Genomic DNA, 26,005 nt, shown 5'->3' on the forward strand with positions numbered 1-26,005 from the left:
GTGCATGCTAAAGCTGCTTCAGTCATGTCCAACTCTGCGTGACCCCATGGACTGGAGACTGCCAAGCTCCTCTGTCCATGGGATTCTCCAGACAAGAATACTGGAGTGGGTTGCCATGCCCTCCTCCTGGGGATCTTTCGGACCCTGGGATAAAACCCGCACCTCTTACATCTCCTGGATCAGCAGGTAAGTTCTTTACCACTAGTGCCACCCGGGTAGCCCACCTTTTAATTTAATTTAATTCAACTACCTTTTAATTTTGAAGAAAGGGAAGTCTAGATTGTTTTGAGTATCCAGTGTTACACTTTCACCTGTGTACTAGAGAACATGGGTCCAGTTTCTGCCCTCTTATTGTACAAGCCTTAACTTCTTTAGTGTCTACTCTAAAATGACAGTAACTCACTCTCAGATAGAATCTAGTTTATAAAATGCTTTCATATACATGGGTCATCATCAGCATACAAAACTTGTTTTGACAAACAGGCAAGAGAGAGAGGGAGATATTAGAATTTCAAAGTATAATCACTGATCAAATTATCAGATAAAAAAATAGACATATCCCCAAAGGACTTCCCAAATAGCCTTTAGAAATGACAAATCCATATACACACTATTGATACTGTGCATAAAATAGATAACTAAGTGAGAACCTACTCTATAGCACAGAGAACTCTACTCAACGGTCCATAGTGACCTAAATGGGAAGGAAATCCAAAAAAAGAGAAATATATTTTAAAAAGGGGGATATACGTAAATATATAGTTGATTCACTCTGCTGTACAACAGAAAGTGATACATTAAAAAGCAATTATACTATATAAAAAATTTTTATAAAGAAATGACAAATGTAAACACCTGTCCAATCTCATTGACTACTTCTTAAATTCCAAATATTATGACTTTCTGTTCTTACAATCCATAAAAATACAGATATAAAAAACTATGACAGTCTTGATGTCCATGAAGAAGCATTTCTGTGTTGGAAAAAAAAAAAAATGGTTCTGATTTAGATCTGTTAGAATATGGATGTTCTAAACCCAAACGTGACTGCTCCTTTCCTCTCCATAATACGTCATAAATTTTCTGAAATCTTCTATACCAAAGTGACTTAGAACATGTATTTATATGCCATTTCGGAAGTTTGAAATGCAGTAATTCAATATCAGTACTGATAGAATATAAGCTGCAGAATCAAATGCTATTGGTCCTGCTACTTGGTAAAAAATGAGTAACACTAGTATGAGTAATGGTGAAGTCCTTTCCAAAGATTTAACCCAAAGGTTAAAATCTTATTTCCCTTCTTACGCACCTTTTCATCTTTTCTCCAGTGCAGTATTTGCATGACTTATTATGCCATCACTGAACTGCTCTCTGACCTCATTAACATTCTTATCTCCCTGAAAAAAACATGTTGCAGGAGACTGGCTATTATCTCTACCACCTAGGACTTAAAGTTCGGCTGTCTGCTTCAAACACATTTACACTGAAATATATCTAAGGCCACTTTCCCAAAAGTGCTGGGTTCTAACGTTAGAGATCCACTCCGTCTGTTTTCTGTTTCACACTTCGTGATTCCTCACGCAGGAAATGGCCCAAAGCAGTAACTGCGTTTGGAAAACAACAACAACAACAACTAAGCTAAGCAATAAAACGCTCGGACTGCTACACTCAGTAGGATAAGCAACAGAATAGAGAGATCCTACAGAAAAGAGATCCGAGTTTATCCCGTTGTTTTGGTATGTATGAAATTGACTTTTGCAAAAAAGAAAATGGAGAGATTGCTATTATATTTGTGCAATGTATAATATACTAATTACAGGTTTGACAATTAACCCACTGCATGTTCAAATAAGAGTAGTACGGAAACTGTGAAATGGTAAAAAAAAAAAAAAAAGCATGTATATCAAAATTTGAGATCAAGAAACAATATTTTCAATAGTGACGGAAATAATATTACTTATAAGTACATGTTTTCTGAACACTTCCTATTTGTAGTAATGCCCCAGTAGCTCTGTTCTCCCTCCCAAGTTCCTCCATTTCTACTTTCACTTAAAGGAAATAATGTGATACCTTAAATCAAAGAGAATTTCAACAATTTGGTTTGAGGATTTATCTTTCTCATGGGGTACTTATAACTCAGTCTAAATGGTTTGTTCCTTTTTTAGCCCCCTATAGAAGCATGACTGAAGTCAACATATAGGTAGGGTATACAGGAGTTTTTCCATAAATTACTGCCCATAACACACATACCTACATACATATGTCTGTGTATATGAGTAAAATGTATCTGTGTTCATATCTTTATCAACTTCTCTACCATTGGGTGAAGACAAAAAACAAAGCATTCAGGTTTCATTTCATTCTTCTACTCCTGAGTGGCTGGGGGTGGGAGATACCTTTCTTTATAACGGGGAGTTGTTTTCCATTTCTTATTTTTTTTAATTTTACTTTACAATACTGTATTGGTTTTGCCATACATCAACATGAATCTGCCATGGGTGTACACGTGTTCCCCATCCTGAACCCTCCTCCCACATCCCTCCCCATACCATCTCTCTGGGTCATCCCAGTGCACCAGCCCCAAGCATCCTGTATCCTGCATCAAACCTAGACTGGCAATTCGTTTCTCATATGATATTATACATGTTTCAATGCCATTCTCCCAAATCATCCCACCCTCTCCCTCTCCCTCTCCCACAGAGTCCAAAAGACTGTTCTATACATCTGTGTCTCTTTTGCTGTCTTGCATACAGGGTTATCGTTACCATCTTCTCTTTTTTTATTATTATTATTTTTTAGATTATGAAAGTATGATAACACATTTACAGGAGACTTGGAAAATACAAAGTTACATATAGCTTCACTATATATTACAATGATTTTTTAAGGAGATAAATTAAGATTTGTTTAGTTGGAGTCCCAATATCAAACTCTCACAAATTAACAGAATATACAGAGAAGTAGAGGGATATAGTAGACCTGAAAAACATCTGAATAAATTCAACATCTGAATAGATTGAACATAGTCAAGATTTATGCAGTTTTCACACAACAGTAGGATACAAATTCTATTCAAGCTCCTATAAACTAGGAGACACTGGACCATATCCAGGGACATAAAACAAGGTACGAATATTTCATGGTCTAAAGGCACTGAAATCATATAGAGTCTATTCTCTTATCACTGTGGAATTATGTTAGAAATCAATATCAAAAGATATTTGAAAATAAACCACATATTTTCATGTGAAATGTGACATTTACCAAGAGACCTTTGACTTAGCCATTGAAAGCCTTAGTAAAGTTAGAAGAATAAAAATCAGAATGGTTATAGATAAGAAAGCATTTAAATGAGAGATTAAAATCAAAGATACTTTAAAAATCCTACGTACTTGGCAATTAAACGTCCACTTTTAAATATCTAAGAGGCCATAATAAGGAAAAAATTTTAATATCTGTAATAGAATAGAAAAGAGAATTTACCAGAATCTGTTGCAAGCAGCTGAAGTGACTCAATGCAATTAAATACAATATGGAGTCTTGAACAAGGAATGGAAACAAATAATAGATGGTAGCATAAAATCAGTTAATAATACAGTATCACATGTTAATTTCCTTTTTTTTTTTTTTTGTTGTTTTCTACATCTGTTTTCTGTTTGTTACTCTTAATGAATGAAATCCTGGATTTCAGATGGGCATGTGGCCACTCAGAATAAAGATTGTATCTATTTTCTCCCCATGGAGTCAACAGCAGTAATGTGTACAACTGCCAGAACCTGTTTCATTTTGTTTTTTAAGGAGCACACTGTCTCTCTTTTTCTTTTTTTCTGGCAGGAAGGCACAGCTTCGTCCTGTACTACAGGGCTGTCGCTAAAACAGCAAAGCAGCAAGAGTCGAGGATACTCACACTGGACTAAGGTTGTGCCATAAACAAACAGTCTTCCTTCACATCTAATTATTCATCAGGTTTACGCAGTTTTCTCCTTTTATGATCCCTTATGGGATCAGTCTCGTTTTTACTTCCCACGTCTAAATTCAATTTTGTACTCAATCTCTCATCTAGGTTTTGAAATGACCTCAGAATTGCTTCTTCAGCCTCCTTCCTTTCACATGTTGCCTCCAAAATAAACTATGTAATGCACAAGCCTGGTCATAGAAAAATAGTAGTGTCAGAATTGTAAACCACCATCTTAATACAGAGCTGAAATCTCTGAGATACAGTGGATAGCCAGGAAGAGAAAGAGTAGACCTACTCAAAAGATGGGCATACTAAAACTGATCAGACCTGAAGTGTGCACGGGACTCTGAGTAAGCCACGGTGGATATGCTCGTGTCCATGTTGTTTCAGAGGAGAAGGTAATGGCACCCCACTCCAGCACTCTCGCCTGCAAAATCCCATGGACGGAGGAGCCTGGTAGGCTGCAATCCATGGGGTCGCCAAGAGTCGGACATGACTGAGCAACTTCACTTTCACTTTTCACTTTCATGCATTGGAGAAGGAAATGGCAACCCACTCCAGTGTTCCTGCCTGGAGAATCCCAGGGAGGGGGAAGCCTGGTGGGCCGCTGTCTATGGGGTCGCATAGAGTCGGATACGACTGAAGCGACTTAGCAGCAGCAGCAGCAGCAGGTTGTTTCAGATATTGCTGGCCTGTATGTCATCTGCACCTTTACAAGCAGCCTCGTATCTGAATTAGTGTTTTAGAAACTCAACATAACCTGGGATTACTATGAATGACCAGCTGCTAAGAATGAACATGGGACACAGGACATAATCCTTTTCAGCATTCAAAACCACTTTCTGCATACATTAATCCCTAACAGTCACCTATGAGAATCGTTCTCTTGCTGTACATTCTCTATGAGAAATAGTTACGGTTGTTCAGGTACTAGTTGAATTGTTCCTCAGTCTATTCACATGCACTGATTTTGTCTATTTTACCTACTTGAAAAATTCTACACTTCTCCATTTCAATCCACAATATAGTAGCACATTAAAAGAAAAACACTAAACATGAATATGTTTAATTGAACTGAAAACCTTATAACGGATGGAGAATTAAACTTTTCTGAAGAGAAATTTCTTGATGTGAAATATTAAAAAACTCACGAGTCCAGTACAGTGATGGGGCCAGATAACATAGGATTCTGATGCTTAGATCTTAAAATCACTTGACTTACAGCCTGAAACAGACAGAAATTTTATGATCATAAATGACTTAATCTTAGTTCTTCCCAAACACTTTACACCAAAGTCCAGGCGAAGCAAAATCAGATGACGCAAAATTGTGGCTTTCAGAGTGAAAAGAGACAAATGTACCTCCTTTATATAATTAAAATACTATTTGCATGAAACATATGACCTACAATGAAATGGTATTTAATTAGAAAAGCTGTGTGCTTCCTAATGCTTATTTAGTCTAGTTAAATAACTATGTTTTAAAATAGAATTTTACCATCAAGATATTTGCTTAAGTACCATCTTTACAATCTGTTGTCTGTAAATAATTTCTTTAACTAATTGGTGGCCTTTTCTTCTGTGAGGTATTTAACATTTAAGTCTTATCTACTTGCTTTTTATGTGCTCCAATGATATGACTGCCTAATACTTCTGAGCTAGGACAACGGCATCCTCCTTGGAAAGACCAAGCTACCATTAGAAATGGGTCATGAAACAAATGTCATTAACTTATTTTTAAAAGGGCAGAGCCCAACAAAGCATTACCCACAAACCTGCTTCCTTGTGTCCATTTGTCTTTATGAAATATCACATTTAATATCTACCTCCACGCATGAGATGGCATCCTGAAACATCTATAAAAACCTTAAAACCACTCTAAATTGAATTTACTTTCAGGTATTTACTTTGAAAAAACAACCTAATTCTTTTATGAAAGATTAAATAGTAAACTAAGTATTAGTAATTCTCACTAATAAAAGTCATGATTCCAGAGTTACTACTTTGAAAACATCCATGGGCTCTCAGAAAAGGAAAATTCAATGAATAGAGGCAATGATGGAAAACAGGCAGATCAATGTAGGTTCTTTTATTTTCTCCTTGATTCTGGTTGCAAAAAGACAACTTGAGACAAGCATCTGCATATTCTCCACATACCAAATGAGAAGTTTATTAAAAAATAATGTTAAAATAATAACAAAAGTGATAGGGAATGATATTTCTATCCCTATGCAGGTAGACTTTCTGTATGAACTTTTCACATTTTATTTTAGAATGAGCTTCTGCCTTCAGCATTCAAACGGAAATTTCTTATAGTAAGGAAAGATAATCTATGCTCTGTAAATCCCCTTCTAGGAAGGAGAGCTTGGTAGAATCCATCTTTATATCCGTTTTCCTCCGTGGTAGAAAATTTTTATGAATTTTCTCCCCTTTGGGTGTCATTATAGAGGACACTGCCAAATAAGGCCAGAGGCAATTCTTGTGAGAGGAGTGTCCAGTCAGACAAAACACTTTGGAACTTTCAGCACAGGTCAGGACAGGTAGGAGAAAGGCTATATGGAGTAAAGGTCTGTGTTTCTGCTCCACAGCAGACCCCAGGAGAGGAAGTCAAGTGTTGGCAGCTTTGGTTATCTCATCAAAACAAGTTCTGTTTTATTTTACTTATAATGAAGTCTCACTATCTCAGATATACCTATAAACAAGTAATAAAAATTTAAATACTCAAATTTTTAGGACTACATGCAAGACAATCTGTTGTCATCTAAAACAGAAATAATACTATTTTATAGGCAAAGTAAAACCCATAGTTTTATCAGTTAGACAAACCCTGGGGTTTTGCCTTTTAGTTTTGCCATAATTTATTCTGCGGTTTTTAAAATTAATTTATTTTTATTGAAGGATAATTGCTTTACAGAATTTTAATGTTTTCTGTCAAACCTCAACATGAATCTACTTACAGGGCAACAATGGAGAAGCAGACATAGTTTACTCTTGATGCTTCCCAGGTGGTACTAGCAATAAAGAACCCACCTACCAATGCAGGAGAGGTAAAAGGTGAAGGTTCAATCCATGGGTCGGGAAGATGCCCTGGAGGAGGAAATGGCACCCCACTCCAGTACTCTTGCCTGGAAAATCCCATGGACAGAGGAGCCTGGTAGGCTGCAGTCCATGGGGTCGCTAAGAGTCGGACATGACTGAGCAACTTCCCTTTCACTTTTCACTTTCATGCACTGGAGAAGGGAATGGTAACCCACTCCAGTGTTCTTGCCTGGAGAATCCCAGGGACGGGGGAGCCTGGTGGGCTGCTGTCTATGGGGTCGCACAGAGTCAGACATGACTGAAGTGACTTAGCAGCAACAGCAGCAATGCACACACACACATTCTTGATTCTAACCTGCTCTTTATTTCCTTCTTCCATCCTCTCTTCCTTTCTTCTTCTGCCTATTATACCATTTTCTTTTCTTTTTTTCACATTCTTTTATGTCTTTGTTCTTTAGGAATACATAGTCTTGTATTTTAAAATTCTTACTCCCCAGTGACAACAGGTATTAGATACTCCATAGCAGAGCATCTGAGAGCAACCAAGAGACTCCGCCTACTCCATCAGAATCTCTCCATGAACGGATCTCAATGTCTGCTTCTCAAAGCTGCTCCATCAAGGCCATCTCGTTTCTACCAGTGGCCACCTTCTCAAGTCAGCGGTCTAACACAAACAGCAACCCTGTTCTTGCAGTGCCCCCAGTCCTGGATCTGAATTCATTTGTGTCTCCCTTGGTGGTTGCTAAATTCTTTCCTATCTCTACTGTGACTGACTCTTCATTTGGTTTCATTGTAGGGTTGACTCCTGTCATTCAGCACTATGTAAATTGCGTAAGAAAATGTCTAACATCTTTGATTTATACTTGTTTCGTATATGTTTTCCATCCTCTTATTTTCAGTCTTTCTGAGTATGTTTGCTTCCAGTTTGTCTCTCCTGCAGACAACATATTTCTTCATCCAATTAGGGAGTCTTGGTCTTTTAATTAGTTTACTCTGAGCACTAATTGGTGTAATTACTATGAAATTAGATCTTATTTCTGGCATCTTAATTCACAATTTCAATTTAAATGTAAATTATAATTGTTGTTAAATTAAGACCTATCTCTGCCATCTAATATTTTTATTTATTCTTCTCTTTTTATACTTTCCCTGCTCCTTCCCTACTTTCAGTAAAATAGATTTTTCTCCTTCTGCTTTAAAAGTTACATACTCTACCATTTTAAATATTATCTTTATCAAAAGACTCATACTCTTTTGTCCTTATTGATGTCCTAAATGTGTAAATATATCTTCTTTCTAACATTAAAAACTTGATTAGTTCTAATATTTCCTTTGTCTTGTCTCTCACTATTATGCTATAATATTATTAAGTAGAATTTTAGTTTTGAATTACTGTCAATATACTTTTTCATAATCTAACTTTTATTTCTATAAGTGTACCCATTAGTTAATAGTTAACTATTTTTACAAGTTTGGTATTTGTTTATCCCTACTTTCTGTTTCTCTTTCAGCATTTCCTAGTTCTGTTCTTCAAAAGATGTTTTAAATGAGGGCCATTTCATAGTAAATGTTTTTGGATGCCTCCTATGTGTAAGAATAACTTTATTAAATGGTTCTCTTTGTACACCAGCTTCTTCAGCGATACTATTTTAGATTCACCGTTCTTATGCTTGAACACTTTTAAAATGACATTACATTGTCTTATTCTCACTTTGCTATTGAGAAGTCTATTGCTACCCTCATTCCTTCTCTCTCTCCCAGTTAGCTCTAAGTCCTACGTATTTGAAGTCTTTCAACTTTCTTTGATTTTGAAAAGTATCTATTAATTCTTCACATTTTCTTTTTGCATGTTTCTCTCATTCTGGACTCTTTCAAAATTTATTTATTCTATTTTTATGTCTTTTAGCTTTTCTTTTATATTTTCTATCTCTTCATTCTTCACTGTTCTCCTTTATAAATTTTATTAATTGATCTTTAAAGCTCACTTATTTGTTCTACAGTTGTGCCCATTAAGATTCCTAGAATCCTCTTGATTTTAATATTCAGTGAAATGTTTTTGAATAAGACCACTAGATCTCGTTTCATAGTAATGTCAGGAATCCAAATCATGGAACTTGTTTGGTGTCCAGTATTTATTTTCGTAAGTGTTCATATTTCTTATTAAATGGATCTTGTTGAAAGCAACTGTAGAAATTACAGCACGTAGAAGCGTGAGATAAATGCTAGATCACACTAATTTTTTAAAGAAGAACTAAGCATATGTTCTCTTTGTCCAGAAATCCTAATTTAAAATTAAATGAACCACAAGATAAATAATCCATAAATAATTTTTGGTTTTGAACCTTCCCTGGTCCTATTTTATCTCCTGTCTTGCCTTTTAACTAGCTGTGCCCTCTAACTATATCCTCCAGCCATACTCTCCAATTGTTACTGTTGTTTAGTCACTAAGTCATGTCAGACTCTTTGCAAAGATATGAACTGTAGCCCACCAGGTTCCTCTGTCCATGAGATTTCCCTGGCAAGAATGCTGAAGTGGGTTGCCATTTCTTCTCCAGGGGATATTCCTGACCCAGGGATGAAACCCTGTACTGCACTCTATGTCTCCTGCACTGGTGGGTGGATTCTTTAACAGTGAACTATTAAGGAAGCCCTAAAAGGAATTGAACTGCACTGGCTGGGAGTTGAACCCAGGCCTCCCAGGTAGTAGGTGAACCATCTAATCTACCATGGAACTACCTAATCTCCAATGAGGTTCCCAAATTAGCCAATATTTGTATTCATTTCCAAGTCTTTTTCTATTCTTCCTCAGTATGGGATACTCCATTCCTCTCAACGTTATTTCCTTTTTTGCCAATCCTCTGCTTATGCTGAAGACGCTTTCTGGTGCTTTTTATGTGACCTCCTCCAGGAAGCCTGCTGTCACTCATCTTCCCAGCTAGGGTTCAGGGTCAGGTCTCCTTGTATGTTACCATCATACTCTGTGTTTAGATTTCTTAAAATAAATTCTACTTGACTTTTCTTTCACTATAATATAGGGTCTGGGTACTTAGGGACTCTATGTTTTGTACACTTTTACACCCAAACTTAGGCCCAAATCGTTATTGGGCAATTACTGAAAAAAAGCAAGCATTCTTTAGGTTTTACTAGAAGTATGCTCTGAAATGCACTTGAATTTAATGATCAAGAGCTTGGGTTCCAGGGTCCAATCTTGGTTCAAACTGTCCCTCCATTGATTACTACTTGCATAACTCTATACTTAGGTCATTTAACCTTAGTCAACTTACCAAGTCTGTGTTTTCTCAAGAGCAAAGTGAGGCTAACGGTAGTTCTGCTGTGTGTGCTTGGTCGCTGAGTCGTGTCTGACTCTTTGCAAGCCCATGGACCGAAGCCCACTAGACTACTCTGTCCATGGGGATTCTTTCCGGGCAAGAATACTGGAGTGGGTTGCCATGCCCTCCTCCAGGGATCGAACCCAAGTCTCCCACATTGCAGGCAGACTCTTTACTGACTGAGCCCCAGGGAAGCCCTGGTGGGTTCCCTGGTTACGTTATGGTAACAGTAGTTAAAGTGAAAGTGAAGTCACTCAGTCGTGTCCAACTCTTTGCAACCCGTGGACTGTAGCCCACCAAGCTCCTCCATCCATGGGATTCTCCAGGCAAGAATACTGGAGTGGGCTGCCATTTCCTTCTCCAGGGGATCTTCCCGACCCAGGGATCGAACCCAGGTCTCCCGCATTGCAGGCAGACGCTTTAACCTCTGCACCACCAGGGACATAAGCAAATTATAAGGATTACAAAGATAATTCATGTAAAGGGTTTAGCATTTCTAGTTAATACATAGTAAGCTATCAATAAAGACTTTAACTTATCATTTGATAAACTCATATTCCTTTCAATGAATAAAAGGCTAAATGAATTACATTATCCATTGGTATTCTCAAAGTCCCTTCCCATCTTTTCAGTAACAACTTTGTGTCTTCATGTGACACTAGACCCTTTCCCCACAGAAGAAATCTGATGAAGAGATTTACATAAAGACGTAAGTAAGAATGATTCAATGAATTATCTTAGTCTGGTCAATGCTAATCCAAAGGGGGGAAAGTGTGTAATGCTGAAATTTCAGGCACCAATATCAAAAAGGTACTGGAAATAATTTGGGACAACATGGCCTTTTGGGACAAATAATAGAAATCTTACTATGTAAGGAATCTGCTTATTTATTCACTCAATTGAAAATATATAATGAATTCTTACTGTGTGAAATATCCTACCTAGGGGTGTAGTGATATAAAGATTTATCTTACTCAATTTTTTCTTCAAGTATGCTTTTAACCTAATGAAGCAGTTAATAACATCTTATATTGATAATGCTTTAACATACATTATCTCACTTAGCTATAACAACTATCCTGTGATAAAGGCTTGGATGCTTATTGCAATGTCCCTGTTTGGATAAGTTACTGGGTTTTCTTAAGGTCACACAGTTAGAAAGAGGTAGCATTTGGATTCAGACACAGTTCTCCTGAATATAAAATTGTTTTCTTTATATCATAAAGCTTATACAAACAGAATTTAAATAAACAAATAAATTTAAATAAAAATGATATCATAAGTATCATAAAGTATTCAAGACATTTAGATGAGGGCAACATTGAAATTTCCATTTCACTGCAGTTTCATAATAAGGGGTATTACTCCGTATATAGACACCTGAAGAATGGATTGGATTCTAATAGTAGAGATGGTGGAAGAGGACATTCCAGATGGAAGAAAAGGCAGGGAGTAGACAGCAGACATGAGGGAGAGCAGATCATATGACAGAAACATAAAAAATCCTGCCTGACTGAAATTTGGGATACATGAAGGAAGTGATTTGACAATATTTAAAAGACAGATTGGGATCCAGTTGTAGAGAATTGGAAGTTTGCCCTTTTCTCCATGAGCCAGTAGTTTTCAGCCCTGGATGAGTATCATAATCAATTTTCTGAAATGCCCATGCCCTGGCACACACCCAGAGATCCTATTACTACCTCTTAGGGGTATGGCCATCTGCATACTTTAAATATCCTCTATTGATTCTGTTCTGTAGGCACAGTGGAAAATCCGTGTCATGGTGACTGAGGTGTGGCTTACTCCACATGTCATCTGTAGACTGTGCCAGTCTATAAACTGTTACCATGCTTGATGAGAAGTTGAGAGTATGTGCATAAAAATTGTGCAGCAATTTAATGATGTAATTTTATATCTGTTAAAACATATAACTTAGGAAGTGGCACTGTTTTTTGTATGCCATTTTTTTAATCTATGTGATTCATTTTACTGTATTTTACAAAAGTATTCTTTCTTGTTGAATGGAAATCAAAAGCAAAAACAAAACTGGGCTTTCAATACAGATAATTAAGAAGTAGTCTCTAAGCCACAGTGGCTTCTGTGAATATGAAATAATGTTATAATTATGGTACTGTTCTAACATTGATAAGGCTCTGGCACATCAACTAGATGAGAACAGGATCCAGGTAGAAGCCCACATGTTGGGAAACGCTTGGATGCAAGTACATCAATGGTAAAGGAAAGAAAGATTAAATGAATCAGAAAAATACACAAGGAAGAACAAGTAAAAATTGTCCATACATCAAATTTAGAATAAAAGAAAGGATAAATTCGAAAATTAAGTGCTATTACTAGCAAATGAAGCAACTAACAAACAACTAATCTCAAAAATATACCAGCAACTCCTGCAGCTCAATTCCAGAAAAACAGACGACCCAATCCAAAAATGGGCCAAAGAACTCAATAGACATTTCACCAAAGAAGACATACGGATGGCTAACAAACACATGAAAAGATGCTCAACATCACTCATTATTAGAGAAATGCAAATCAAAACCACAATGAGGTACTATTTCACACCAGTCAGAATGGCTGCTATCCAAAAGTCTACAAGCAATAAATGCTGGAGAGGTGTGGAGAAAAGGGAACACTCCTACACTGTTGGTGGGAATGCAAACTAGTACAGCCACTATGGAGAACAGTGTGGAGATTCCTTAAAAACTGCAAACAGAACTGCCTTATGACCCAGCAATCCCACTGCTGGGCATACACACTGAGGAAACCAGAATTGAAAGAGACACATGTACCCCAATGTTCATCGCAGCACTGTTTATAATAGCCAGGACATGGAAGTAATCTAGATGTCCATCAGCAGATGAATGGATAAGAAAGCTGTGGTATATATACACAATGGAGTATCACTCAGCCGTTAAAAAGAATACATTTGAATCAGTTCTAATGAGGTGGATGAAACTGGAGCCTATTATACAGAGTAAGCCAGAAAGAAAAACACCAATACAGTATACTAACACATATATATGGAATTTAGAAAGATGGTAACGATAACCCTGTATGCAAGACAGCAAAAGAGACACAGATGTATAGAACAGTCTTTTGGACTCTGTGGGAGAGGGAGAGGGAGAGGGTGGGATGATTTGGGAGAATGGCACTGAAACATGTATAATATCATGTAAGAAATGAATCGTCAGTCCAGTTTCGACGCAGGATACAGGATGCTTGGGGCTGGTGCACTGGGATGACCCAGAGGGATGGTATGGGGAGGGAGGGGGGTTCAGGATGGGGAACACATGTACACCTGTGGGGAATTCATGTTGATGTATGGCAAAACCAATACAATATTGTAAAGTAATTAGCCTCCAGTTAAAATAAATACATTTAAATTAAATAAAATTAAGTGCTATTATGAAGAGATGTGAACATCAGTAAGAAAATGTGGAGAGAGAAGAGGGAAGTGAGTGGGGGTGGAGATAAAGATTTTTAGCTTTATGTAAATTGAGTTTAAGATGTTGGAAACAAATCAAATGGAAATCTCCCAAGGCCATTGAAAATATGGGATGGGGACTTGTTAGAGAGGCGACAGTTCAGTTCAGTTGCTCAGTCATGTCTGACTCTTCGCAACCCCGTGGACTGCAGCACACCAGGCTTCCCTGTCCATCACCAGCTCCCGGAGCTTGCTCAAATTCATGTCCATCAAGTCGATGATGCCATCCAACCATCTTATCCTCTGAGAGATGACAGATGGGAATAATAATCATGGGTGATATTCAAAATATATAACCACCAGTGGAGCAGCACACTAGCAAGCCTGAGGGCTCTGTGGCCATGAACACACAGCACTGCCTGGCCGGTGCCCACCAGCGGGCTGCGGGCTCTAGATGCAGGCGAGACAGCTATGGGTGGGCGGGGACAGGCAAAAGGATCTCTGAGTGAGAAATGGCTATAAGAAAAAAAAAAAAGAATTTGATGAAAAACTCTTCCAGATCATCCAAACTTTGTAGGTTTGAAGTGAAGGAGAGACAGAGGGTATAAAAAGACAGGACTGTGTTATGAAATTAATTTTCTCTTGAAGTCGGGAAGAGGAGAAATTTTAAGAGGAAAGAAAAAGACTATAAATAGTGATGAATTTCATAGAGAAATTGAGGAGAATGAGAAGCAAGGTAAAGCATATGGATTTAGTGAACAGGAATAAATAGGAAAACTTGAAGAAATCAGGTTTGATAGTATAGGGAAAAGTTAAGATACACAGCAATAAATAATGATATTTGGTAATAATGATGCAGAGCCAGAAAATATAAATTCTTCTTTAATAAATGGTACCAGAAGACTCAAGGGAAATGACAAGGTTATAGTGTAGAAGGTGAGAAGAAACAAAGGCCATCAATATTTGAAGAGTGAATGGATGAGAATTTTCCAGATTTGATGAAATACCTCAATTCGTAGATACTAAATCCCAAGAAATCTTAAACAAGTAATCTCAATATATTGTAACAAAATTTTTCCCACATCAAATACATGGAAATCTTAAAACTGTTGGACCTCAAATACGTGGAAATCTTAAAAGCTGGCAAAGATGAAAGACCACACGAAAAAATGCTGCATAAACCAAAAACATTTCTTGGTAGAAACAATGGAAGCTGGAAAATAGTGGAATCACAATTTCAAAGTGCTAAAAGAAGATGCAGAGATCCATACCCAGCAAAAATCCTTCAACAGAAATGGAGGCAAGCTAAAGACATTTTCAGATAAACAAATGAAACAGCATGCCTCTGAAGAAAATTTTCCTGACTGAAGGAAAATGATTTGAGCTGGAAAGCTATAGATACAGCAAGGAACCAAAAACAGCAAGACTAGTATATACACAGAAATTTTAAGTAAACATCAACTATACAAAAATTTTAATTATGCTTTGTGAAGTTTAAAATATAAAGAGACAAATTAAAGTAAATGATAGCAGCGTGCAAATCATGAAGGGGAAATGATGTATTTTACAGAACTTGAGAAAGGGAGAATGTGGAAGAGGCTAGACCCTCTTGATATTCTAGAAAGACCATTATTAACACAGGATGAGGGGCAGCTAAAGCTCTCAGGAAACCAATGCCTCAAAGAAGAAGGAAGCATCAGTGTCATTTTGAAAGTGAAGAGATGAGCTGTAACTGTTATTGAAATAAGTGTTATGAAGAAGATAAATGTGCTGACACTCAAGAATGGTCAAGGGGGATGGGTTTACATATATTGTCTTAACCTATGTGATTTAATTCTGGCTCCTGTTAAGCCTTTATTATTATCTCTACTTTACCAGTGAGGAAACTGTCTAGGTGGAGGCACCCTGTGTCAGAGGAAATGGCAAAGTAGGAACTGGTGAGTCCAGGCATCATCACCTCTCCTAAAAGAAAGGTGTACTGGGGCTGGGGAGTATCTGTGTTTGCCATTCCATGGGTGTCAGGAGCCTCCGAGTTCCAGGTGTGGCTGCCCCTGTTTCTGCCAGGTTGCAGGGAAAGTAATGCCACATGTATGAGGACAAGACTCTTTCAAGGTTTCAGTAAGTCATGAGAAAGTCTCATTTTCTGTAATCCATTACTCATCTGGATGAGTCATCTTCCTCCAGGATGAAACTCACTTCTGTCGAGTGCTCTTCTATAGACTGCATTGCTAGGTCTTCCCCCTCATCTGGTTTCACAAGTGTCCATAATCTTGCTCGCCCCTCTCCACTGCCATTTTCTCCTACAATGTTAAAGTGCTTGGGTTTTCTTAAGTCATCGTCACTTGCTTCATGTTCATCCCCTTTTTGCCCCTCTTCTCTTTTTTTCTTTTCCCATGCAGATAAACCTTCGCTGCTTTTTGTAAGAACTGATAACTAACAATAAGTCTTAGGGTGCCACTTTACAACATCTACAAGTTTCGAGGAATTTACTAGAAATTCGGTTTCTTGATGTTCAGCTGCTAAGTCATGTCCAACTCTTAGTGACCCCATGGACTGCAGCACATCAGGCTCCTCTGTCCTCCACCGCCTCCAGGAGTTTGCTCAAAAAGATGTCCATTGAGTCGGTGATGCTATTTAACTATCTCATCCTCTGCCAACAGTTAAATGACACTTCACTGCCTGGCACAAGTAGGGGCTCCTGGTGCCCGAGCTCAGCCTGGCAGACAGAGGCAGGATTTTAAACGACCACTACCGGCCTCTCTCTCTGATGGACACAGCTCCCTCAATACACCAAAAACATCACTGCCTCATCATCCAAATTATAAACCATTTCTTATAACAGCAGAGCATCAACTATTTTTCCACACTTTCTTCCTAAGAAAGGAAAAAAATCATATATTCATACAACAGGTGAGACATGGAAATATAGCCACAAAAACATTTCCCGAGTGTAAGGTTCAGAAAATATGGTTAATCAGCCAGTGTTTTAATTACCCTGACGTTGGACCTTCAAACCAAAAACTCATAATCTAATTAAAGAAGTCCATCATATAGACAGAACATAAAGCAACATGCAATTAACATTTCCTAAAAATGAAACTGATCCTAGAACATTTTGATTTATTCTAATTATACTGTTAATTCTGTACCTAATGCAGCAATGGTTTTGCATTAAGAAAAAAGTCCTTGAAAGGTCTTTCTTCAAACTGTAATAAGCTTATATTTCTCCCACTGTAGCTGCTTGTAACATACATAAAAGAATTACAAAGAATTCTCAATCTGTGGATATTATAAAATATAGATGACAGAAACCTGGCCCTGAATGCTCCCATAAGAACAGTTTGCTACAATCACACTACAAAGAGTCTTAAGGATAGCACTTTGATCAATCTGCTTCATTCATCTCCATTTACTTGAAAGAATGTCTTAGAAAGGGCTAAAAGCCAATATTTCTGAATTCTTAAACACAGACTTGCACTTGGTTCTCTGTATTGCTCCCACTGAGCATGGAAGAATTGATGTTTTTGGACTCTGGTACTGGAGATGACTCTTGAGAGTACCTTGGACTGCAATGAGGTCCAACCAGTCCATCCTAAAGGAGATCAGTCCTGGATGTTCATTGGAAGACTGATGCTAAAGCTGAAACTTGTGGCCACCTCATGCAAAGAGTTTACTCATTGGAAAAGACCCTGATGCTGGGAGAGATTGGGGGCAGGAGGAGAAGGGGACAACAGAGGATGAGATGTCTGGATAGCATCACTGACTTGACGGACATGAGTTTGAACTCCAGGAGTTGGTGATGGACAGGGAGGCCTGGCGTGCTGCGATTCATGGGGTCGCAAAGAGTCGGACACAACTGACTGAACTGAACTGAACAGTGCCACGAACCCACTAAACCTTCAGAAAGCATTGCTTCCAGCATGGTGGTGGGTACTTTCTCTAATAGAACATGCTATGGTATACAACTGATCACTGGGAAAGCTGATGAACTGCATGTGACTCCTGGTATTTAAAGGTTTCAAAAGCGAAGATACTATATTCCAAAGTGTGATATTAAACATGAAGTAGAAGGGAACTTGAGAAAACTTCCTAGTCCCATTATTTTACAGGCATCTAACACCCAGAGAGGTAAACAATTCTGCCTATTTGTACACCAAGTCCTGTGAAAGTTCAGTTCGGTTCAGTCACTCAGTCGCATCCAACTCTTTGCGACCCTGTGGACTGCAGCACAGCAGGCCTCCCTGTCCATCACCAACTCCCGGAGTTTATTCAAATTCATGTCCACTGAGTCAGTGATGCCATCTAACCATCTCATCCTCTGTCGTCCCCTTTCCCTGCCTTCAATCTTTCCCATCATCAGGGTCTTTTCAGATGAGTCATCAGGTGGCCAAAGTACTGGAGTTTCAGCTTCAACAGCAGTCTTTCCAATGAATATTCATGATTGATTTCCTTTAGGATGGACTGGTTGGATCTCCTTGCTGTCCAAAGGACTCTCAATAGTCTTCTCCAACACCACAGTTCAAAAGCATCAATTCTCTGGCACTCAGCTTTCTTTATAGTCCAACTCTCACATCCATACATGACCACTGGAAAAACCATAGCCTTGACTAGATGGACCTTTGTTGGCAAAGTACTATCTCTACTTTTTAATATGCTGTCTAGGTTGGTTATAACTTTTCTTTCAAGAAGTAAGCATCTTTTAATTTCATGGTTGCAGTCACCATCTGCAGTGATTTTGGAGCCCAAAAAAATAAAGTCTGACACTGTTTCCATTGATTCCCCATCTATTTGCCATGAAGTGATGGGACCAGATGCCATGATCTCGGTTTTCTGAATGTTGAGTTTTAAGCCAACTTTTTCACTCTCCTCTTTCACTTTCATCAAGAGGCTCTTTAGTTCTTCACTTTCTGCCATAAGGGTGGTGTCATCTGCATATATGAGTTACTGATATTTCTCCCAGCAATCTTGATTCCAGCTTGTACTTCATCCAGTCCAGCATTTCTCATGATGTATTCTGCATATAAGTTAAATAGCAAGGTGACAGTATACCGCCTTGACATACTCCTTCCTCAATTTAGATCCAGTCTGTTATTGCATGTCCAGTTCTAACTGTTGCTTCTTGACCTGCATACAGGTTTCTCAGGAGTCCTATGCAAAGTGTGAGCCAAATCAGCTCTACTGACTCCTAGATCTTTGGAGTCAGAAAGATCTGGTTTTAGATCTGACTTTTTGCACATAAACATATGAAAATGCAAGTTACTTCCCTAACTCTTACTTTCCTCATCTTTAGAACAGAAACAGTAATGCAGACCCAGCAGGATGTGAAGATAAAATAAAATAATGATAAAATACCTTTGATCTGGCTGCTCCTTTAAGCTGCAGAACTCAAGGTGATGGTTTTCCTTCTAAGGATATGTGAGGATTATCTTAAATACCCTCTATAGAATGTTGAAAAAGAGAAAGACTTCCATATGCATCAGAGGTTAGCAAAATTATCAGCACCAATTATTAAAGATTCTTCACCAATATCAAGAGAATTATAAATGAGATCTTTGGAAGTAAGAGGATAAGAGATTCTTCAAAGAAGCCATGTAAGCCTTCTATGATGGATGAGCCCAAAGAGTATCTATGCCTTCAAATCAGTCCATTACGACATTTTGTATTCCTTTTTTTTCAATCACTCCTAATATTTATTGTGCTAAATTTATCTTGCTATAGCCACAGAAGCCATATTTTCTGTCCTTTCTTAATTAAAAGGTGGTATGTGAAGGATGGGGAGGAAAGCTAGATGTGTAAAGGAGGGAAAGGGAAGAAATCTTCTCTTTAAATTTTTGTTGTCTTTTTTTTCACTGGAGTATAATTGCTTTACAAAGCCCAGGTGGCACAGTGGTAAAGAATCTGCAGGTTCGACCCCTGGGTTGGGAAGATCCCTTGGAGTAGGAAATGGTAACCCACTTCAGTATGCTAGCCTGGAAATTCCATAGACAGCAGAGCTTGGTGGGTCCATGGGGTCGCAAACAGTTGGACACAACTGAACACTATCCATACAATCGCTTTGCAATGTTGTGTTAGTTATATACCACTATACAACATAAACTATGGTTTTGCATGCTGTTAAAATTCTGTAAGTACTATAATTTTGAATTTAAAAAAAAAAAAAGAAGGAGCCTAATAGGGCTCTTTCCCATTTCAGAACAGAAATTAGGGGAAAAAGGAAACAATAACTTTGAATAAGTATAAAGTCGTAATTACAAATTAATTTCTAAACTGAAATTTACAGACTATTTTTATGTTTTGTAAAGTATTTGTGGCACTTTTTATTTATCTAAGAATGACTAGAGAATCACAGAATTTGAGCTAACTGCCATCCAAGAAGATAGGAAGAATTAGTCCCACAGAACTGCTTTAACAAGAAATGAGCAGACATTGACCAAAGAAGATCTGGTACATATATGCAATAGAATATTACTCAGCCATAAAAAGAACAAAATAATGTCAGCTGCAGCAATGTGGATGGACCTAGGGATTATTCACACTAAGTGAAGTAAGCAAGTTAGATAAAGACATATATGATATCACTTACATGTGGAATCAAAAAAAAAATGACAGAAATAAACTTATTTACAAAACAGAAATAGACTCACAGACTTAGAAAACAAATGTATGGTTACTAAAGATAAAAGGTGGGGGAGGCATATTAGGAGCTTGGGGTTAACATATACACACCACTATACATAAAATAGATAATCAACAAGGACCAATTGAATAGCACGGAGAACTCTACTCAACACTCTGCAATAACCTAAAGAGTAAAAGAATCTGAAAAAGAATAGATATATGTTAAAAAAAAAAAGATCTTGAGAGAATATTGAATTAAATTGGAAACATAAATTTTAAAAAAGATGTGACCAGACATTAAGTTGATATCTGACTATATCCCATGAGTCTTGCCTCTCCAATATAGCAGTTAGACCACAATAAAGATTATTTTACAATTAGATATTTTTAGTATTTCGTGTAGGTGCCACAATTTACTTAACCAAATCTCATTTGTTAAATCATTTTTTAAATCATGATTGACAATATTTAAATGAATGTAACTTTATATAATAAGTTTTTTATGCTTTTGAATTATTTACTTAAAATAAATACCCATAAATGAGGCTTATGAACTTGTGGGTATGCATTATTTTTGCTCTTCACATGCGTTACCAAATTGCTCTCTAAAGAGACTTCATCACCTTTATTGCTACCAGCAATATATGAACATTTCTGTTTTTACTAGAATTAGATATTATTAGTTTAAATGCTAAATTAACATCTATAAAATAATACCTAGCTTTTAAACCTGAATCTCTTTACTACAAAACATTCTCCCATACATTTACCATCTATATTTTTATCTCTGAGGAATGGTTTACATTTATGCAAATTCATCCCAATGGTATGTTCTGATTAAAGGATACTTGGTATTAATCAGGCTGTCTGGTTGAATTTATAGCAGCAGGAAGGAAAGGAACATCATAGAGGGTAAAACAGTCATAAATATTTGTAGAAACGCCACTCTCCAGGTTCCCTATTCCCCAGGCATTAGCACTTAGTGATGAGTCAAAAGACAATGGAATTCTTAGAGAGATCTTCTTCTTGGGAAAGGAACTAATTTCCTTGTTTTGTAAAATACATACTATTAAGGATTTAATTGAGATCAAAGATGGAAAAAATCAAGGGAATTTTATTTCTTGTATAGTGCTTCTAATAAATTTTATCAATCCGGGGATAATCAGCTTCTTTTCACATTAAGTTTAAAATAGGACACTGAATACCTTCTTATCCAAAATAAAGTAAAATTTTACTGTTAAGCAACACTAAAACAGAATAAGAAACTTCTTCTGTAGTAATTAGAAATTCTAGTTTCTTAAAGATTGTTTTGGGTTTTATTAAAACATAACTTTACATTTTTAAAAAAAGTAAAGATACATATTACTTTTAAACAAGAGGAATTTAGAGAAACATTCGTGTATTGAAACACTGCAAATATCAAAAAACATGAGTTTCGCTTTTTCCGGTAAGCGGCCTGAGGTGACTCCTAAAAATGGTGCGCTATTCACTTGACCCAGAAAACCCCACAAAATAACACTCGTGAAACCGCCCAGGCCATAAAGGGTATGCATATCCGAAAAGCCACCAAGTATCTGAAGGACGTCACGTTAAAGAAGCAGTGTGTGCCGTTCCGCCGCTACAACGGTGGAGTTGGCAGGTGTGCACAGGCCAAACAGTGTGGCTGGACTCAGGGTCGATGGCCCAAAAAGAGTGCTGAATTTTTACTACACATGCTCAAAAATGCAGAGAGTAATGCTGAACTTAAGGGCTTAGATGTAGATTCTCTGGTCATTGAGCACATCCAAGTGAACAAAGCCCCCAAGATGCGACGCAGGACTTACAGAGCTCACGGTCGGATCAACCCCTACATGAGCTCTCCCTGCCACATTGAAATGATCCTTACTGAAAAAGAACAGATTGTTCCTAAACCAGAAGAGGAGGTTGCACAGAAGAAAAAGATATCCCAGAAGAAACTGAAGAAACAAAAACTTATGGCCCGGGAATAAATGCTGCAAAAAATAAATGCAAATAAAAGTAAAATTGTTGGTTGTCTTAAAAAAAAAACAAACAAACATGAGTTTCACAGAAAAATACAAAAGTGGCAGAGATGATGGACAATGATGGTCACAAAGAAATGGTTAGAAAGATATTTCACAACAACATCCAAACAGCAAAGGCATATTTAGTTGTAGAAATCATAAAGCAAAAAATACATTTTCAAAATCAGTGATATTTACCAAACATTTGAATTTTGGATAGTAATATATTTCTACCCAAATGAACCCTGCTATTATATCTATATGACAGCTGCCAAATTGTTCCGGAAGGAAATCTGGCTCATGTGCTTTACAGCAGTTCATCCATTTAGTTTCAACAGCTGGCAAGGTTCAGAAATACCAGAATTAGGACATATTAATATGCAAAGAGCAGTTCAGAGTGATGGATATTTTCTTCTGCTCAGACTTGCTCACAGTTCTGTAACTTTAAACAAAGATACAATCATAGAAGCTTTGACTTTAACTGGCATGAAGTTTGGGTTGTAAGATGACAGTTCCTTAAAGGACAGTTTCCATCATTTTTCTCAGGAACATGAGAGAAAGGACAGAAAGCAGAGAAAACACAATTTCCTCTCCTTGGTTTCCTTTGGATCCTAAGAACTTTACCTTTTTCTCCAGTATTCCTGAGGCTGGTCCTACATTTCTACCTAATCTCTTCAAACCTCACTTCATACTCTGACCTGCCATAGTTATTATGAGTTTTAGAGATGAGTGATTCTACAGAATTATTTGATAAAATCCACCCTCTGGAACACCTGTGCGCTGTTGGTGAGGATAAACTGGTGCAGCCACTACAGAAAACAATACAGAGCTGCCTTCAAAAATTAAACACTGAACCACCATATGACCCAGAAACTCCACTTCTGGGTATACATCCAACGCAAATGAAGCCGCTGCCTCGAAGAGACACCTGCACTCGCGTGTGCACTGCGGCATTAGCCACAATAGTGAAGACATGGAAACAAACAGTGTTCAGCAATACAAGAATGGGCAAAGAAAGCGGAATGTTACTCACCTGTGAGAAAGAACTCCTGCCACTGCAGCAACAGGGATAAAACTTGGAGGCACTGTGCTAAGTGAAATGAGTCAGACACGGAAAGGTAAGTACTTTATGATGTCACTTACATGTGAAATTAAACAACGCAAGAAATTACAGGTATGGAAAGCAAATCGGTGGTTACCACAGGTAGCGGGTGCTGGGTGGGAGAACTGGGTGAAGGTGGTCAAGAGGTGCAAACTTCCAGCTATAAGATGAATAAGCTCTGAGGATATCATGTATCGTGGTGACTAGAGTTAGCAAAACTGCATTGCTTATTTGGAAGCCGCTAAAGGAGACCAGTCCTGGGTGTTCATTGGGAGGACTGATGCTGAGGCTGAAACTCCAATACTTTGGCCACCTCATGCGAAGAGCTGACTCATTGGAAAAGACCCTGATGCTGGGAGGGACTGGGGGCAGGAGGAGATGGGGACGACAGAGGATGAGATGGCTGGATGGCATCACTGACTCAATGCACATGAGTCTGAGTGAACTCTGGGAGCTGGTGATGGACAGGGAGGCCTGGCGTGCTGCGGTTCATGGGGTCGCAAAGAGTCGGACACGAGTGAGCGACTGAACTGAACTGAAGAGACTAGATCTTAAAAGTTCTAATTACAAGAAAAAAATTGTAACTGTGTGGTGATGGATGCTAACTAGCCTTATTGCAGCAATCATTCTGCAACATATACATGTACTAAGTCACTATTTTTGTACATCAAAAACAGATACAATGTTATGTTAATTATATTGTAGTAAAACTGGGGGTAGGGGAGAATTCACCCCTCTTTCCTAAATAAAACAAACAAACAAACCAGCAAACAAATAAAACAATTATTTAGCAAACAAAAAGAAGAGGAAACTTGTTGACAGAGGTAGGTACCAGTAATATTCAATCTGTATAATATTTGTCAGGAAACATCAGAAACATTCATTAAATATTCCAGCAATAAGACATAAATACCCTCTATCAGCAGTAGTACTGTTCAACACTATATTAGAAGTTCTGCCAGGTAAAATACAAGATCTATTCTATCACGTAAGTGATAGAATAATGAGAAACAAAGAAAAATATTCTACGTGGAAAAGCCAAGAAAATCAATCAACAAACTGATAAGTGATTTCAGCCAACCCATGATAAAAAATAGACCAAAATCAATAGCATCAGCAATAGCCAATTTGAAACCATAAGTAAAAATGCCCAATTGCACTGGCAACAAACATATTAAAATAGTTAGGAATAAACCTAATGAGAAAAATGTGAGTTCTATATAAAGAAAACCATACAATTATATTTAAGAACATAAAGGAAGGTATAAAGAAATGAACCCACAACTCATGCCAGATTAAGAGACTTCAATGTAATGGAGATGTCTATTATCCATATTTTAATCAATTCAGTTAAAATTTAGCATGTTTTCCAAGAAACTCATCAAACAGACTAAGCTCCATTTGGAAAAATGAGTTTAGAAGACACAAATGAAGGAATAAACATATCTATACACTGTATGGTAGACAAGTTTAAAATTTTTTAAAGAAAGGATTGGAAGGTAAAGGTAAAAAACTAGCCATTAAACATATAAAAAAAAACAAATTATAAGCTTGTGGTAGTGATGAACATTTACTTACGGTTCTAAGCAAAGATTTGTTACAAGAAAGGGAAAAACAATCAGTGTCACAGAATAGAAAATGCAGAAACAGATCTATGTGTGCAAACTCAAAGGATGATAAGGGCAACCTTATAAATTAGTAGGGAAAGGATGGGTGGGAAAACTCAGTAAACAGGACTTACAAACTGGTTATCAACTTGTGGAGTAAAAATAAACTTACAGATTATATATCACATATTCTAAATGTAATGAAACAATAATATTATTAGGTAAATTATTATTTATATTAATAATATTAATAAAATAAAAATAATATTAGGAAAAATATACAATGGATCTTTAGACTATAGAAGAGCTTAAAACAATATGGGGGGGGGAGAGCAACAAAGGTAAAGACTAAAAACTTGGGGATATAAAATACAGGCTTCTGTATAATAAAGTACCAAGGAAAGTACCAGTGTACTTTTGATACTAAAACGCTCCTTCTGTTTAAACTCTTCTGTTAAGAAACAGAAGACAGAGAGAAAAAACTCTACTACATGAAACATAATAATATCAGATGTCTCACCTAATATTATATGTTGGTTAATAAAATCAACTCCAGGTTTGTTTGATTATCTGAGTTTGTACCCAACTCTGCCAGCTACTGTGACCTTGGGCAGGGTTTCTCAGCTTTCTGGTCTCAGCTCCCTCATTTGTAAAGTGGAGACAATCCCACCAGGTTTGTTGTGCAGAAAGAAGTAAGTTAGCTAATCCACATAAAGTGCTTAGGATGGTGTGTGGGCTCATTGGCCACAAGTGTCATTATTACTGTATACAATAAAAAATATTCAGAATATTTAAATATGTAAAGAATTTTAATTAATTTTTTAAAGTACAAAGAATGTAATTTACAAGTGAATAAAATGTTCAGTTCAGTTCAGTTGTCCGACTCTTTG

The 26,005-nt window shown here is 37.3% G+C and overlaps 1 protein-coding gene across 1 annotated transcript; it reads left to right on the plus strand.

Moving 5' to 3' along the window:
* Positions 1-21,823: 21,823 nt before the first annotated feature.
* Positions 21,824-22,412, plus strand: LOC114110970 (large ribosomal subunit protein uL22-like). The gene has a single exon (XM_042241299.2). The coding sequence runs from the start codon at positions 21,933-21,935 to the stop codon at positions 22,371-22,373; it is 441 nt and encodes a 146-aa protein (XP_042097233.1). The 5' UTR covers positions 21,824-21,932; the 3' UTR covers positions 22,374-22,412.
* The last annotated feature ends 3,593 nt before the right edge of the window (positions 22,413-26,005 follow it).

The sequence above is a fragment of the Ovis aries genome, chromosome 26, assembly GCF_016772045.2.
Source record: "Ovis aries strain OAR_USU_Benz2616 breed Rambouillet chromosome 26, ARS-UI_Ramb_v3.0, whole genome shotgun sequence".
Taxonomy (NCBI): domain Eukaryota; kingdom Metazoa; phylum Chordata; class Mammalia; order Artiodactyla; family Bovidae; genus Ovis; species Ovis aries.

Bases quoted from the DNA above. Each gene is read 5' to 3' on its own strand.
- LOC114110970 (XM_042241299.2), top strand. From the start codon at position 21,933: ATGCATATCCGAAAAGCCACCAAGTATCTGAAGGACGTCACGTTAAAG.